Genomic DNA, 18,434 nt, shown 5'->3' on the forward strand with positions numbered 1-18,434 from the left:
AAAATCCCCCCTCTTCCCCTGCTTCCAAAGGGGGTTAAACAATTTTAAATGATGAAAGTTAATCTTTTACAAGCAATTTTCTGGGCTCTAGTTTGCCATGTCTTTGCTTTGATCTATCTACAAAGAAACGGAAGGCTGACTTCTTGTTTAGACCTTCCCGTTTCAGTGCCAAATTGAGGTAAACTTTTAAGTCCAATTTTCCTTTCTGCTCACAAGTCCTTATTTAAAGTCCAATTGTCTGAGTTTAAGTACTCACGGGTGATTATTTTAGAAGCCAAATTGTCCCAGGAAAAAGGCAGCGCTCTCCGGCAACGGCTGTGCAGCTTCGCTCCACGGAAGAAGCAGTTGACTCTCAGCACCGCGCCACTTTCCCCTCTTCGCTCCGGAGCCCGTTAGTGGGTTCTTTCAGAGCGAGCTCCTTTTAATTAGCTAGTGATGTATTGCATTTGTCATGAATAAGCCCATAATATTTTGAGGTAGGCCTGCAAGCTTAGATATTCTGGTGATGACTCCAGCCAATAGAGGAAGGACTGTCTAGGAATGTGTGCCAAGGAGGCAACACTAAGGCAATGAGCTTCTGATGGCTCCATTCTTAACAGGGTGGTTTTACCTGGTTGTGTCTGGCTTTCTGGTACCCTGGGGAAGTCATAGAGTAAAATTCATCTTGAGAACAGGATGCTGGGAACAAACAGCAATTCCAGTGATGCAATTCTTACAACCTTATTGGGCTGCATCCGAATCTCTGAGAGGTCAGGTAGGAAGGAGCCTGGTAAGCTAGCTCCATCTGTAAGGGCATCCTTGGTCTTGCTGATTGTGGCATGAAATGAGGGCTATGCAGCCAACCTATCTGAATCTGTCCTGCTCACTGACCCTTCAATGTGGGCTGTTATTTTGCAGGCTCTTGGTAAGAGCTGCAAGACCCCTGAAATGAAATGCCCACTCATTTATGTGCACTGACCATCCAGCACACATAGCTATACACCTCTGCTTCCCAGCCCATGTGCGGACAAACTAGCTCATGTGTTTGGTTGTAAGCAGTAAGAGGAAAATAGCATTAGTTCTGATAATCAATATGTTTTTATAAAAAACAAGCCATACCAGGTCTTTTTTGATAACTTAATGGATTTTGTGGATAAAGTTCTAAGCACTTGATCCAACCAATATACCTTGACCTCTGCTAGGCTTCTGTCAGAGGTCTGTGTGACTTTATTGTATGAGGTTTGAAAGAAAGCAAGGTAAAGTAATAATCAGACCAACATTTGATTGGAAAGCCATATCCTGTGATACACAGAGTTCAGTGTTCCTGTTCTGGTGCCTTAGTCATATTTGACGTGGGAGTAGCAACTATGATCTTCAGATTTGTCAACAATACAATATGCCCTCTGACTGAAACCCTGTAGAGTTGCTGCCAGTCAGTGTAGACTGGGAGGGGGATTTTTGTTCTGTTTTTGTTCTTATTTTCATTATGTATTGTGTGTGTTTTATATTGTAATTTTATGTTGTGAACTGCCCTGGGATCTACGGATGTAGGGGAGTATACAAATTTAATTTAATTTAATTTAATTTAATTTAATTTAATTATTATAATAGTAGACAATACTGAGCTAGATGGACCAGAGGGCTGACTATGTGTATGACAGCTTCCTAATTTTCAATGTAAAGTGTTACATACATACGGTTAAAAAAAAGAAAGGTACAAATATAAAATGGAAGGAAGGCAGCCAAAGATTACTGCAAAAGGTTTAGCAGAGAGAGTTGCTGGATGACACACTGAGCATGAGTCAGGTGTGTTGTTTCAGTGGCTCAAAAGGTCACTGTCAAGACCATAATGCCCAAGTCTTGGAAAAGGATAGTGCTGCTCCATTGAGGACTGGTTGGTTAGTCAACAGAGCAATTAAAGAACCTGCTTGGGTAAGAAGGTGGTATCTTCTTCCTTGAAGGAAGGGTTGGGCTCTTAGGGGTGCTTCAGATATCTTGGAGGAAAAAGTGAGGTGCTCCATTGGGTCATTTAGCATTAGGGGCTCAGCCCCCACTTCTGCCTTTGTGTCACCTACTCCAGAATTCTGTTTCCAATGGAGGCCTGTCAAATGCCTCTGGAAAGCTTACAAGCAGAGCATAAAGCAAATATCCACAAACACATATTTGTTGCTGGCACCTGCCACTTGGAGGGACACTGTTTTTGAAGATGGAGGTCCTATTAAGCTAGTGGAGCTCAATGCACAGACAGAAGTAGGGAGGATGAGACTTGAATGTGTGAAACTGAGTAAAGATGGTATGGGAGAGCTTAGCAAGGGGAAGGGGACTTTTTAGAGGCCCCAGGTGCCCCTAATTTTGGGTTGGGAAATTGCCTTGCTGGATCTTGTTGGAATCTTTGGCCATAGAAGACAGTCCAGCAAATGCTGCACTTCCAGCTCCCCAGGATGAAAGGATTCTTTAGACCTGCTTATGTTGAGAAGGCAGGGCTGGAAGGGCGGTGCTTAAAACGTTTTTGAATGACCTCACATATCACTTCCCTTCCATCTTTAGGAGGGAGAAGTTTGGCCCAATTCCACAACCGAAATCAGTGTAATCTTCAGGCCACAAGAAGCTGGGGTTTATCACCGAACTGTATACTGTGATATCTCAGGTATGATATTCCCACCTCACACTGTCATTATGGGATACAGTAGGTGCTTTCAGAATTCCTGAAGTCTGGTCTCGCACTCTGGTGAGCCTGAGATAGTAGGCCTCCCAGTTACATCAGATGCCTGCCAGCTTGATTGGGAGATGCTTAGCACAGTCTGAAGCACATGTTCTATTCTGCTCTGCTTGACAAGAGGAAAGAAACCAGCCCTGGGCATGTTTGTTTGCCCTTTGCAGAAATGCAGTGTGTTGTTGCAGGCTCTGGACAGGAGCATACCTAGCTATTGGTGAGGCTGGCCCCTGCCAAGGGTGCAGGCCCAAGGGGGCATGGAAATTGTGCTGCTAGTGAGTGTGTGTGTGGGTAGAAGGGCCATGTGAATCTTTCCTCCATTCCTCCCTCGCTCCTTCCATGTTTGGCCACCCCCAACCTGGCCAGAGGCTGGGACCAGGGTAGCATTGCTCCTGCCACTTCCCCGGCCCAGGCAGCAGCAGAAGGAGGTGCTTATCTCCAGCACAGCCATAGCAGCTCCTGACACATTCCCCTCTCTCTGTGTGTGGAAATCTTGAATGGAGGAATGGTTGGGGGAGGGAAGGAGTGTGTAACCCTTTCTCCACAGCCACTTTTTTGCTCCATATCATCTCACCCAAACTTAGTTTCTCTCCACGTTGTTTCAGATGTTCGCACCACAAACATTTGGAACACTGAACATGGGTATTAAATGCAATTGGAGGGAAAAATATTGCTGGGAGGAGGACATATTTGGAGTAGAGAAACAGTTGATAGGGAAAATACCTTAAGTCCACTTCTGTGGTACTTTGTAATCTTTCAAGAAAACAACCATATCCTTGTGGGCTTTGCAAGAGCACATAGAAATGGTATTATGATCAGCCACTCACAATAAGCCACATTGATCCACCAGGATTCCATGGAGAGGGGAAAAGAAATTTATATTTGTTGACAACTTGCTAGCTATTCCTTGAAGAACTTGACTGCTGATCCCCAGTATAGGACTGGGAAGGTCTAATCAGTGGTGGCTGGTGGAAGGCAGAGAGGCCAGTAGAAAGTGGAGCTAGAGCCAAAGACAGGCAGAGCCAACTAATTCAAGTTTTCCCCCATTCCTCCTCTCTACTTAATGACAACACAAAGATTGAGGAGGAAAAAGCTGACAGCCAGTGCCAGCAGCCCCCAGAACAGATGTACGAAAGCAGACAGGTGGGGACTGGCTGATGGCAGACCAAGGTTGGTGGGACAGTTAAGGGAACAGCCTTAACTGGGTCTTTTTCTTTTTAGTATGGTTTATATTCTGCCTTTCTTGCATCTTGGAACCCAGGGTGACATACATGGGAGTGGGAGCAGACTGATTTTCAGGCAGTGTCCTACCCAGCTGCTGATCAGAGCTAGCCTGCTTAGCTTCAGTGGTAAAAACATCTGGAAGGATGGATAGCACTTCAAATACAAGTACAGCAGAAAACTACACAATTTTCTTCAGCTTTAATAACAACAGTAGTAAAAATAATTTTTGAAGTGCTTAAACTAACTTTAGGTGCTATAAGAACATGCATCACAATAGAGGTTGACAACCTTATTTTGACAACAAAATATTAGAAACAAAACTAAGAACTTGAGTGCATGAAAGCCAACTGTAATTAGAAATAGGCCAGCTGAAATAAAGGAACCTCAACATCCTATTATTTAAAAAGAAAAATATTCAATTGAATGAATTAATGTGGGCTAGTAATGTATTCCGTAAATAAGAAGCTATGAGAGAAAATGTACAAAGATACAGAATAGGGGAAGAGAGTTGGAACACAGGAAGTCACTAGAAAACTAGAGAGGATAACAAAAAAATCAGAACAGAAGGATATGCAGAAATGAAGGGACCTAATGTAAGGAATACGGGTTCCTTGCCTTGTACTTTGTTTCTGTCTTGCAGGGGATGTGGCAACACGAGGCCCTGGCATCTGCCCTTCTGTGCTGCCAGGACAGCTGTCAGGCAGAAGGAACTATTGATCTGCCTAGCTGGACCAAGTGATCTTGGGAGCCAATAGGAACTTGACTGACAGGCTTATATAACTGTCCCTCCTGAGGGAGTAACTGCTCTAGAAATTCCCATGCTGCACCTCACTCTTCTAGACTGTTGCCTTTCGGAACCTGACCACCCCATATGACCATGACTATGTTCTTGCCCCTGGCTGCTCTTATTTTTATTTGCTGCTCTGGACTTTGGCTTCTCCCTGACATACCTATGCCATCACCGCTGTCCCTTCCCATGGATCATTTGCAGGCCTAACCCTGTAAATCTGTGACAGTCCCACAATATGGAATTATAAGGAGGAAAGAATTAAAACAACTCCCTTGGCTGGAAGCAAAACAGGGACAGCCGTTTTAGCTGCCAGACACAAATGCAGTGTGTTAGTACACATTTGTGCTAATTACCATGTGTGGTTGTTGCCAAGCAAACCCCATGCAGTGATGAGAGAGAGAACTTTTTAAGGGCTAAAGCAGAGGATTCAACAAATGGATGTGCCACACAGACTACAAATTAAAGCATCCACTTACACAGTGGGTTTTTTCTTCTTCTATAAAGTATATATACTTTCATCTAAAGCCCAGGGGGAGTGATACTTCCCTGGAAAGCCCACCAGAAAGACTCAGTTATTATTAACCAGGAGCTTTGCCTTTTGAGCAGAGCTCTTCCTCCTAGTGTGTTGGGCTCAAACCAAAGTAGTAACATTAGAGTATGTAGTAACACTGAAGGTATAGGCAACATGATGGATCCAGGACTCCAAGTAAGTCAGAACTTGCCTTGCTTGAGTTGGCTTTCTGGCTATATATCTGTCTACTCAGGTGCTCAAAGTATGGACCTGCTTCTGAGTTTTAGTCCTCTCTGCACCATTTCTCTTGAGTTTGATGCATTGATTAGAATATCCCAACATTACATTTTCAAAAATTGATGTAACTTTGAAATTACAACTTGTGCAAAACAGTCCTGATGGTCAGACAAGACCCTAGCTGTTATTTCAACTATTTCTGTCAGTCCAGTTTCACTTTTTTGCTTTAGTGCTTCCTTCCACTCAGTATCTTTTGAGTTCATATCCTAAAGGTAGAGTCTCATCTTCTCAGGGCGAGAGACCCGGCTCCCTCTGCGCATCAAAGGAGAGGCCATGGCCCCCAAGCTGCTTTTCAACTTTGACCAGCTGGATGTTGGGAAAATTTTTGTTGGCTCAGCCCACAGTTATGAGGTGAGTCCTGTTCTTCATCAGAGCTGTGCTCTGCCTTCCTTCCATGAGCTTAGGGCATTCACACTGTTTTATCCTTTGAGGTCACTTAGGCTAAGAGAAACAGGGTATCCAAGGCCATCCAGTCAGAGTCATAGCTGAGTGAGGTTTTGAACTCAGATCTCCCGGTCTAAAGTCCAACACTCTTATCTACCTCTGGTTCATAGAAGCCAACCTCCCACATTCCTAGCCAAGGATTATGTAATCTAGACATCTGTGATGACGGTAACAATAGAATGGAAGTTGGAGACAGCAGCACCAGTTTTAACAGAAATGTAAATGAGTTGCTTCTTTGAGAATTAGATTGTTTTCATCTTCTCCCCTCCCTTGCTGCAGGCCATCCTTTCTAACAAAGGAGCTATTGATGCCATCTTCAGCCTGATATTGCCATCCACGGCCCTGGGTGCCCATTTCACATTTCAGCCCAGTGAAGGAATAATTGAGCCAGGAGGCCACCAGGCCATTCGGGTCACCTTCAGCTGTACTATCCTGGGACAATTCTTTGAAGAGTTCAAATTCATTGTCAATGGATCTCCCCAGCCCGTGATCTTAGTGATTAGGTAAGCTGGAGAAACTATGGCAATGAGTTTTTTGTAGAGATACAGACACACAAAGCTATACTGACAACCCGCTTCCTGATGTCCATCATATTCATAACTCAAGAAGGAGGTTATGCAGACAGTGGAGGTTCCAGTTCTCTACTGCTGTCTTGAGCTGTAGTCTGGGACACAGATGAGTGTGTGTGCATGTATATCCAAATGCATCTGACGTTAGATTCTGTATTCCACAACAGTTCAAGCATAACTCTCTCCCTTGGTCCCCTGACAACCATACTTCTGTGTTGCAGAGGCAGGGTGGGAGCCTTTGGCCCTAAAAGTTCTGCTAACTACTTCAACTAAAGGTGACTTTTCTCTGAGTCCTGTTACAAAGGAGTCTCTGTTTTCCCTTTCAGGGGCTGCGTCATTGGACCGACATTTCATTTCAATGTCCCATCCCTCGATTTTGGGGATGTCTCCTTTGGTAAGTTTGCACTATTTCACTATTTGTGGTTTGTTGTTGTTGTAGTAGTAGTAGTAGTAGTAGTAGTAGTAGTTGTAGTTATAGTTATAGTTGTATAATAATAAATTATAATTATTAGTTAGATTTCTTTAAAAACAAGGCCAGTTGTGAATCCTACTTGTAGGCTAGACTGGCTTTAAGGCCATAATAAATGTGTTGCTCAATCAGACTGACATCCATCTAATACTCTAGTGTTCTGTTTCCTACTAAGGGCCACCACCCAGGTGCTCACAAAGAGCAGTGCATGGAAATCATGATGGGTTTGTCCCTTCATACCTAGATGACTTAGAGTAGCCTTCGCCAACCTTTGTGGCCTTCCAGCTGTTTTGGACCAGTACTCCCATCAGCCCTAGCCTGCATGGCCACCTACTGTAGGGAGTACCAGCCTTAGAGCATGCATAAGGCAGGAGTAGAAATAATAGGGTGGGGAGGGCTAGGTAAGGGCAGCTGAGAGTGTGCTCAAGGTGAGGCATTGGTTCTTCTCCAGGAAATGGTGATTGCAAAGTGAGTTTTAAGGTGGGTTTTGAAGAAAGAGGTGGAAGCTGTTCTAAGAGAGCCTAACAAAAGTCAAGGAGATGGGGGTGGTGAAGAACCAAGAGCTAGGGAAATACAAACAAACAAACAAACAAACAAACAAATATAACAGATAATCTTTAGGAAGGATTAGGGTTGACTGGGATTAGTTTCAGGAAAGACCAAATAAAGTACCATTTCATGCAATGCATAATTTCCTTATGGAATTCATTATTGCAAGAACAAATGATGGTCACTGGCTTTGAATAATAAAAAAGACCAATTAATGTCTTTCAAAACCGTTTAATATGATAGCTAAATGGACTGCCTCTGAACCTTGGGGGTTCCAGCTCTAAAAACCATCAAATCAATTAGGAAAGGACAACTGTCTTTCCATCTTATGGACTTCCAGAGGTATCTGCCTGACCACTGTGGCTGGACTAGGTGGACTCTTGGTTTGATCCCCTTGTTATGTTCCTATTGCTGATGTTGCTATTCAACCCCCCTGTTCTCCTTGTAGGCTTGTATTTGTTTCCCTCTTCCTGCTGCAAACTTATCTTCCCCAATATATTCTTAACTCGCTGTTTCAGATAATTTCCATTCCAGTGTTGATCCTGGCTCCTCTGTCCCAGCCTCATTAAAGACAATCTGACGTTTAAATGTGAAATCAATAGTGGTGTGGCTGAAGGCGTAATTGGTGCTTGATATCCACCATAACCTGCCCCATCCTGCCCCATATTCCTGTTATTCAAGAGAACTCATTACTTTTTCTGCACATTTTCCAGCGCTCAACACCATTTCATTTTAGCTCTCACCTCTTTGTTTTTTATGAATAAATTAAAAATAAAAATCCAGTCGAGTCCTTTTTGATGCCTTGGCTGCTGGCTGGACTACCTAGAGAGCTGCCTTTGAAGTGTGCTTGGAAATTCCAGCTGGTTCAGAATGTTGTAGCCAGACAGGAATACCTTGGTCATGGTGATCAATACATTGATAACCTCATGTCTGGATCATTTGTAATGGCTTTATATATGAGGCTTCATTAAAGATGACTTGGAAGCTTCCATTAGTGTAGAACTCAAATCCCAGAATTTTGACTGGTATAGCCAGGTAGGTTCATTGAATCAATTTTGAAAGAACTGCATTGGCTGCTTCTTTGCTTCCGAGCCCGATTCTGAGTGCTGGCCCTTTTAAAACCTTAGAAAGCTTGAGACCCAAATACATGGTGGAGTTCCTCTTCCCTTGTCTTAAGATCTTTGATAAAGGACCTGCTCTGAGTTCCTTCTGTAGTGGAAGTATGTGATGTATTTTAAAAGAAAAAGCTTTGAGTGGGGAGGGCATTCCAAAGTCGAGCGGGGTGCTCTCATTTGCAAATACAGACATATCTTGGAGATACTGCAGGTTCTTTTCCAGATCACCACACTAAAGTGAATAGCGCAATAAAATGAGTCACACAATTTATTTTGTTTCCCAGTGCATATAAAAATTATGTCTCCTTTTCTCCCACTTGAACTTGCCCAGCTTTTAAGACCCTCAGGAGCCTTTTGCTCTGTCCCACCAACCTCTGAAGCACATTTGGCAGGAACTCAAGAGAGGACCTTATCACTGGCTGCTTCTAGGTTCTAGAACGCCTTGCTAAGGATTTCATTGAACTTCTCCTGAGCAGATCTTGACTCACTATCATATATGGGCTTGGGAGTTACTTTTAGATTGACAACTGTGTAGATTGGAAATTAGCCTTGAGAAGTGGATGGAGGATTGCCTTCCTTTCTAGCATATGGCTTGGAGTGTCATTTAGGAACCCCACTCTCCTTGCAAACCATGTATGGTTATTCCTTCAGAACACCTATACCTCTAGGTGAAGAGTTGTTTCTACACATTGAGGAGGGACTGTTGCTATATGACTTGGGCCTGTGCGCTTGCTGTGTGGGCCGTTTTATTTTCCTAAAAGAAAAAATTGACTGTGTGGAGGAGTCCAAATGAGTGTCCTTTTGGGTCACTTTCAGTGCCTTCATGGAGCTTCTTCTCAATTCCTGTTGGGTGAAAACATTATCTTGCAGGTTTCCCTCACACCCTGTCCTGCTGCCTCATCAACACCTCTTTGGTGCCCATGACCTTTAACCTTCATGTCCCAGGAGATGGCACTGGGGAGCCAAGTGTCATGAGTGAGCATCAAGCCTCTGACATCTCAAGGCCAACGTGGAGAAAGGCACGCAGTGGAGGGGCAAAGCCCAAAGAATTTACCATCACTCCCAACCGAGGCACCATCCGCTCACAAGGACTCATGGACATCCAGGTACAGTGCCACTTATGCTGCTGTTTGTCCTCAGTGAGGAGCAGGTGGCTCCTGAAGTACAGCAAATTGATTATAGGACTTGTGCTGAGGATAGATTGTATTATAAAGGCTCACTAAGCTATGAGGCAATTACTGAGTTGCAGAACCACTCACTTGAAAGTCAATTTAAGTTACAGTAATGTTCATACTGTTCACAGTGGAAAAGCTTGGAGAAACTGGCCAGTGACCTCAAATGAAAAGAGAGAGAATTCCTTTCCTATATCCAAAGGGCTGCCAACTCCTCTCTTCAGGACTTGGCCTTTTCTGTCTTTTCCTCCTGCGAAAATAATGCACGTTCAAACTCTGCTCCGTGCTGTTTGAGGCCACATAATAATGCTCTTTACAGAATGTCTCTCCTGCCATCTTTGCCCTCATTTGTGTTAAACTCCTTTTTCTCTCCCATCACTGTATTAAGGTTGCATCACCCCTCATGGCTTGGGGGGCAAAAGCTGGGGTTACTTGGGACCTCCATTTTAAGGAGCACAAAAATCTTTCCTCATAAAGCTGCCACTGTCTTGCTCTTCTTACAATTGAAGTAACCAGGTCGCCAATATTTAAGATGTGTCTGTCCAACACTCCTTTCAAAAGAACTTGCTTTAATTGGGGGAGGTGCAAGACCCTTAACAGCATGGAACCCAGTAGCAATGTGAGTAGGGTTGAGTATGAATTTACCCCGGCACAGAATTATAATTATGACGTAAAATAGTTTTATTGAGGAATTCAGAGTTTACAGACATTTAGAGAGAAACGTGAACAAAGATAAGAACAAGGAATGACAGTGTCAACATCTTGCTTCCTGGGTCCCCAATGATGGTCAGGAAGAGGGCAGAAAAATAGTTCATGTTGCCTCTGTGAGTACAGAGGGGGCTGGATAGGAGAAGGAGACTAATAATAAGTCTGTTGATTGAGTGCACTCTAGGTCTCAAAGGTAGAAGTTGTGTCTCTCTTACTGATTTTCACATTTCCATATCTATTACCTATTCAGCACTGAGAACTCACTGCCCCCTTTTAATAGAACAATATAGTTGGGAGAAGATAGGATCAACCTGAGTCAATCAATCAGAGATGACAGTTCACAGAGGATAGCCATCATATAATGGGATCATCAGAGGACACAGTTCTCTCACCCATTCACACTCCACAGTTCTCTCACCCATTCACACTCCATGCAGATACTGGTAGTTGGCTAGGAAGCTATACATGGCTAGGAAGCTAAGTAGTGCTAAGAGCACACATCTCACAGGGTGACTAATCCCCATTCATTCAAGGGAAGTATGTGCCCTCACATGGAGGTTAGGGTTGTTTAAAAAAACCAAACTGGTAGGTATCACATTAAGGTGACCAAACTTTTACAGCTTATTTCTGCTGTGCACCTGTCTTCCCAAATCAGGGGTTACCAGTGTGGCACCCACAGACACACATGCAGCTGCTGAGACTTTTCCTAGTGTCCACAGGATACACTTCCCTCACTAAAATTAAACTTGAAAGAAGCATTTCATTGTAGTCAATAAAATAGGTTGTCTTGTGTGCTTGTTTGTGGGTGGTGGTGATGGTACCCATGCCTGTTTCTTTGTTTTGCAAATGAGCCCACAGGCCCCAAAATATGTTGAGCAAAATCAGCTCCTAAAAATTTGAGGGGGAGATTTCCAAGCCTCTGAAGACCACATGGTAAAATGGATGTGGCCAAGAAAGAAAATTGGGCATGACCACTTAATTCTATTTATTATCAGCTTTTCAGAGACCTCTTCCCCTAACCAAAATTCACCCAAATACATTTTATATGCTCACCAGTATGATCAGTAGGTAATGCTGAGTTTCTTCTATTCACTGCTGGCTTCATTGTTTCTCCCACTTTGATGATCTTTCACCTTTGGCTGCTGAAGGCATCAAAGAAACAATGGTGAGACATGGTTTGTGCTGGGTGAGAACTGGCCCTCAGTTCTTTGAAGATTGTTAGGGCATGTCGCATCAGAAACATTTTGTTGCAATCCTTACCCCTTTTTTCTGGTTTATTTTATATCTCTCTGTGCCCCAACATCCAAGGGCTACTCTTCTTATATATGTTTTTACAGTGGTGCCTCGCAAGACGAAATTAATTCGTTCCGCAAGTCTCTTCGTCTTGCGAGTTTTTCGTCTTGCGATGCACGGTTTCCCATAGGAATGCATTGAAAATCAATTAATGCGTTCCTAGGGAAACCGCCTTCAGACCAGGTCCGGGGACAGTCTGTCCCCGGACCTCTTCTGAAGGCTGGGGGGGGCAAGGGCTTTTCTTCCCACCCCCAGCATTTTAAAAAACCCCGGGACAGCGGAGGACTTCTCCGCTGTCTGGGCGATCTTAAAATGCTGGCGGGCGGCATTTTAAAATCGCCCCGGGACAGCGGAGGACTTCTCCGCTGTCCGGGGCGATTTAAAAGCCCCTGGGAAGGCAGGCAGGGGGGACAAAGACTTTTGCCCCCCGCCAGCCTTCAGAAGAGGTCCTGGACCTCTTCTGAAGGCGGGCGGGGGGCGAAGGTCTTTGCTCCCCCCCCCGCCTGCCTTCAAAAGCCCTCCGGGACAGGCAGGCAGGGGGGAGCAAAGACTTTCGCCCCCCACCCGCCTTCAGAAGGTGTTCCCTCCCCGCTGCCCGGCTTCGGAACGATGCTCCGAAGCCGGGCGGAGGGGGCAGGTGTTCCCTCCCCGCCGCCCGGCTTCGGAGCATCGTTCCGAAGCCCGGCGGCGGGGGCAGGTGTTCCCGCCCCGCCGCCCGGCTTCGGAGCATCGTTCTGAAGCCCGGCGGCGGGGGCAGGTGCTCCCTCCCCGCCGCCCGGCTTCGGAGCATCATTCCGAAGCCCGGCGGCGGCGGGAGGAGGCGTTCCCGCCCCACCGCCCGGCTTCGGAGGAGGTCCGAGGACAGTGGGGAAGACGCGCTGCGCTTCCCCGCTGTCCCGGATATTTCCCTATGGGCTGTCGTCTTGCGAAGCAAGCCCATAGGGAAATTCGTCTTGCGAAGCGCCTCCAAAACGGAAAACCCTTTCGTCTAGCGGGTTTTCCGTCTTGCGAGGCGTTCGTCTTGCGAGGTACCACTGTACATGCCTGCCTTTGGGGGATTGGGATTTGGGCTGGTCAATCACAAGGTTATGAACCTTGTTCCTGCAATCTGAATTCTTTCTTCCTTTTCCCATGGCAGGTGACCTTATGTTCCAACACTGTGAAGACGTATGAAACAGCCCTAGTAGTGGATGTGAAGGGGAGTGGAGAAGATGTACTGGCTCTCCCAATCACAGCGAGGTATTGCTACTTTGATTGCTGTCTTTGCTGGAATCATGTGTGTTGTGCTAACCCCATCCTTTGTCCCAATTCTGAATGAGATGGGTATTGCAACAATATAATTTCCATTGTTTGAGTATCTGGGTACAGCAAGATGCAACATAAGAAGGACTGCTTCAGTAAGAGCAACCTGAAAAATGCAAGACCTGTCACCTCTGTCTTGCTTTATTTCTTTGCTTTCTCTTCCCTCTGTGCACTTTAAGTCCTGGTTTCAAAAAGCACTTTCACACTGCCTCTGGTAAGTCAGCCCTGGATGTACAGAAATGGGCAGTGCTAAAAATTCCAACAGGCTCTTGAGGAAAACAACCTGGCTTTCTTTCAGCAGAAAAGTGAAAGGCAAAAAGATCCCTGCTAGAGCAGCTCCTCCAAGGCCAATAGCTTGGACAAGTCAGCAGTACAGTACTGCATGATGTCACCAGGACCCCGCATCTGAGTTGTTCATATATTAGGATAAGCTACCAACCAAATGCATCTTCAGACTGCAGCAAAGTAAAGTGTGGACATATAGACCGTTAGACCTTTAAAACATGCCCTTATGAGTTCCAAAATAGTACCCTCTTCCCCCAGCATAGAAAAAGACCATACTTTTGGTGAGTTAAAAATGGTTAACATACAAACTCTCCAAAGGCCAGGTTCATATGCTTTTCTATACAGCATTCAGAAAAAGTTGCACAGGCAGTAAAACCTGACTTAGTTACAGTGGTGAAAGTTCCTAAATTATTAGTATAGGAACAGAACAATGGCCTGTTGGAGCCATGTGGCTTGAGCTTGGAGCAACCAGCTCAGATCTCTTTACATGCTGAGCTTCTCAGATAGACTGGAAGGCAAACAAAGTCTTAATTACCTAGTCCCTCCCAAGGTGAGGGGAGTGGATATAGCTAGGCATGGCATGTCCTGAATGGCACCCTCTATCTCTTGTTCTGTTATTCTCTGGTTTAGATCCACCTTACTTTGAGGAGAGATTTTTTGTAATCCATGTTTATTAAGGAATTTATCTATGTCTTCTTCATTTTGTAATCCTTGGGAATAAAGTTTTTTGAAATAACTCACAAAACAGTTTCTTATCTCATTTGGTTTAGATATGGTCCTTCCATCCACTTCCAAACTTGAAACTGTATTTAATTTCTGTCTTTTCTTGAGTTGCCATGCCAAGAGTTTGCCACATTTGTCTGCCGACTCAAATGTCTTTTGTCTCATTTGCTTTATTTTCCACTCTATCTCTTGGTTCATCAATTCCATATATTGTGTTTGATACAATTTAATCTCCCTCAAAATCTCCTGGGACTTTGGTTTTGACCTTAATTTTTTCTCTCCTTCTTTTATCTTTTCCAAAATTTTTTCTCTTTTCTCCTTCTGCTTTCTCTTCTTTATTGAGTTTTGTTGAATCAAAAACCCTCACATCACAGCTTTACTTGCGTCCCAGATCACTCTTCTTTCCACATCGCCCCTTAGATTGATTTCAAAATAGTCCTTTAAAGTTTTTTGGGCCTTCAAGTGGAACTCTCTATCTCGAAACAGGGTGTCATTCATTCTCCATCTAAACTGACCAGTTGTTGTAAGTTTCATTTCCATCTTCACGGCGTTATGGTCGGAGCAGGTTTTTGGGCAGATTTCTACCTTCTTAATCTTCGGAGCCATTCCACTAGTAATCCAGATTTGGTCGATTCTGGTCCAGGTCATCTTTGCTTGGGAGAAAAAGGTTCCCTCTCTTTCAAGAGGGTTCCTTGTTCTCCAAATGTCTATTAAGTCCATATTTTCAGTCATTTCAAAAAAAGTCTTCGGGAGTCTCCCTTCTTTAGTGAGTATCAGTCTTTGTGTCCTGTCCATGTTTGTAGAAACTACACCATTCATATCTCCCATGATTATCATGTTATATTCCAAATAGTCCATCAGGGTTTCATGAAGTTTTTTGAAGAATTCTGCTTTACCTTCATTTGGTGCATAAATCCCAATTATCAAAAATTTTTCTCCTTGTGCTTGAATCTCCACCGCTAAATACCTTCCTTCTTCATCTTTAAAAATCATTTTTGGGGCCCACTTCTCTTTTACATAAATCACAACTCCTCTTTTTTTCACTTTGTCCGACGAGATAAATTCTTGTCCCAATTTTTTATTCATAAGCAGTCTCCTGTGGGCTCTGGTTATGTGAGTTTCCTGTAAACAAATCACGTCCAGTTGTTCTCTGTACAAAATGTGGAATACTTGTCGTCTCTTCAAAGGCATGTTCATCCCATTACAATTCCAGCTAAGGAATTGCAGGGCCATCTTGTTATTTTTCTGGTATTCCTCCAACTGCTCCCAATTGTTGTTCCTCCTCTGTTGGTGGTGGAAGGTTCTGTCCAAATGAGAGGTTCAAGATATCTAATACACTCCTTTGCTCAGCAATTGGGTCTACAGTTCCTTTCTGTAGATCTTCTTGATTTTTATGCAGGAAGCTGTCTTTATCCTGTGTCGTCTTTATTTTCACCTTCTTCCCCCTATAGTCAAAGGACAGTCCCTGTGGAAATTCCCACCTAAAACGAATGTTGTTCTTCTTGAGCAGGTAAACCAGGTCCTTATAAGAAGCTCTCAAGTCCAGAATATGTTTAGGGATATCTTTAAAGATCTGTATCGGTGAATTCCCAATTTGTAAGGCCTTTTCAAAATGCAGTCTTAATATTTTGTCTCTTTCCTCCTTCGATCTCAAGGTGATCAAGCAGTCTCTCGGTACCTTTCTATTCTGTCTTCTGCCCAGTCTGAATGCCGTTGTGATTTTGATTTCGTCTTCCTCTAAGTCTTCCCAAGCATCAGCAAACTCCTTCGTTAAAAAGTCCGTGAGATTGTCTCCTTCGTCCTCTGGAATTGATCGTAATTTCAGATTCCTTTCTTTTCTTTGTAGTTCCCACAGTGCCAGAGTTGCATCGTGGTCATAGACCTTCCTGGCAATCGGTTCTAATTTTTCCTGAGTCTCTCCAGCAATAGTTCTGGCTTCCTCCGCAATTTGACGTGTGGCAGAGTTCTCTTGCGTAAGCTTATTTATAGATTCTGTATTCAAATCAAGTCTTGCTGTCAAGTCTGTCAATTTCTGTGAGTTCTCTGTCAATTTCTTAGTGTTCTCTGCCGTTTGCTTTGTTAAATTCTCCAGGGATTGATTTATCTTAAGAAGGGCTTGCGATACTGCATCCATGGAGACTGCTGTACCTCTTTCTTGTCCTGTTGTCACTGTAGAAGTTATTCCTGAGATCGAGCCTCTTTTCTTGTGTTGCTGCAGCTGTTGTTGATATTGCCTTGTCTTGGCTCTCGTGCTTATCTCGTCTGCTGGGCCACTCATATCCCAAGGTCGTTTCCCACAAGAGCCTTCTCCTAAGAAAATTCCACTGTCCCAAAGCGTAGCAACTTTTAGTTTACCCTCTAGAGGGAGCAAATCAGAATGTCCGCAAACCGAAATAAAGAGTGTTAAAAAGCAAATTTATCAGGAGGCTTCTATAAGTATAATGCAACACTTTCCCAGTAAATAGAGTCCCAGCCTTCCCTGATATAATGTATCCACAAAGTCCCAAAACTTTGTAACAAATAAACAATAAAGCTTCCACTTTGTTACTTTCACAGGAATCTGAAGTCAGTTCAGTGTTCCTTTTGTTTTATGAGCAGTTCGTACCAGGTTGGAGGCTGCAGAAAGTTTCCTTTTCCTTTAAATTAGTCATGCAGCTTGTAAAGTCACTTTTTCCTCCCCTCTGCCCTGCAAGCTGGAGGGGATAGTCAAAGTCCAAATGTCGGGTTCAAGCATTTAAAAACGATTTTCCCTTACGGATGCAGCTTAGTAACTTTCGTTGCTTTGATTATCATGCAGTCGGGGGAAGGCAGACTTCCTTAATTTTTGCCTTTCCCGTTTTCAGCCTAATTTCAGGTAGTTTTAATTCGAATAGAGGTTCAGTCTTACTCACGGGTCTTTTTTGTCCAGATTATTCAGGAAGGGAATCGGCGCTCTCCACTAATGGCGACGCGGCTTCACTCTGCGGGCTGGGTAGCGATTCTCAGCACCGCGCTCCCCCGTTGTCGTTCCGGAGCCTTTAAAAAGGCTCTTTCTGCGGTAAAGAGGGGGCGCTTCGGGTGCCCACCGAATCTCCTTGTTCACAGGATCCGTTCCTGTGATTTTAGGGGTCCCCCGCTTGCCGAAGCGGGTCAGACCCGAACTCGCAGAGCCGTCCTCTCTCCGGAGCTCGGAGAGAGAGCAGCCATTAGCGCTGGCGCCGAACCGGAAGTCCCTTTGTCCCAATTCTGAATGAGATGGGTATTGCAACAATATAATTTCCATTGTTTGAGTATCTGGGTACAGCAAGATGCAACATAAGAAGGACTGCTTCAGTAAGAGCAACCTGAAAAATGCAAGACCTGTCACCTCTGTCTTGCTTTATTTCTTTGCTTTCTCTTCCCTCTGTGCACTTTAAGTCCTGGTTTCAAAAAGCACTTTCACACTGCCTCTGGTAAGTCAGCCCTGGATGTACAGAAATGGGCAGTGCTAAAAATTCCAACAGGCTCTTGAGGAAAACAACCTGGCTTTCTTTCAGCAGAAAAGTGAAAGGCAAAAAGATCCCTGCTAGAGCAGCTCCTCCAAGGCCAATAGCTTGGACAAGTCAGCAGTACAGTACTGCATGATGTCACCAGGACCCCGCATCTGAGTTGTTCATATATTAGGATAAGCTACCAACCAAATGCATCTTCAGACTGCAGCAAAGTAAAGTGTGGACATATAGACCGTTAGACCTTTAAAACATGCCCTTATGAGTTCCAAAATAGTACCCTCTTCCCCCAGCATAGAAAAAGACCATACTTTTGGTGAGTTAAAAATGGTTAACATACAAACTCTCCAAAGGCCAGGTTCATATGCTTTTCTATACAGCATTCAGAAAAAGTTGCACAGGCAGTAAAACCTGACTTAGTTACAGTGGTGAAAGTTCCTAAATTATTAGTATAGGAACAGAACAATGGCCTGTTGGAGCCATGTGGCTTGAGCTTGGAGCAACCAGCTCAGATCTCTTTACATGCTGAGCTTCTCAGATAGACTGGAAGGCAAACAAAGTCTTAATTACCTAGTCCCTCCCAAGGTGAGGGGAGTGGATATAGCTAGGCATGGCAGGACAGCTTACTCTATGGCATTAAACCCTTCATGCATTAATTAGACATAAGTATGCGCGGGTGGCACTGTGGGTTAAACCACAGAGCCTAGGACTTGCTGATCAGAAGGTTGGCGGTTCGAATCCCCGCGACGGGGTGAGCTCCCGTTGCTCGGTCCCTGCTCCTGCCAACCTAGCAGTTCGAAAGCACCTCAAAGTGCAAGTAGATA

At 44.3% G+C, this 18,434-nt stretch overlaps 1 protein-coding gene across 4 annotated transcripts in view; it reads left to right on the top strand.

The window, feature by feature from the left end:
• HYDIN (HYDIN axonemal central pair apparatus protein) overlaps positions 1 to 18,434 on the top strand; it is a 138,071-nt gene that overhangs the window by 27,637 nt on the left and 92,000 nt on the right. For all 4 annotated transcript variants that reach the window (XM_082232582.1, XM_082232585.1, XM_082232583.1 and 1 more), the window contains 6 exons: positions 2,527 to 2,626; positions 5,747 to 5,865; positions 6,238 to 6,461; positions 6,854 to 6,921; positions 9,531 to 9,766; positions 12,972 to 13,072. In XM_082232582.1, the coding sequence (XP_082088708.1) occupies positions 2,527 to 2,626; positions 5,747 to 5,865; positions 6,238 to 6,461; positions 6,854 to 6,921; positions 9,531 to 9,766; positions 12,972 to 13,072 (848 nt within the window). The remainder of the gene's footprint in view (positions 1 to 2,526; positions 2,627 to 5,746; positions 5,866 to 6,237; positions 6,462 to 6,853; positions 6,922 to 9,530; positions 9,767 to 12,971; positions 13,073 to 18,434) is intronic.

The sequence above is a fragment of the Podarcis vaucheri genome (assembly GCF_965113315.1).
Source record: "Podarcis vaucheri genome assembly, chromosome: 7".
NCBI lineage: Eukaryota > Metazoa > Chordata > Lepidosauria > Squamata > Lacertidae > Podarcis > Podarcis vaucheri.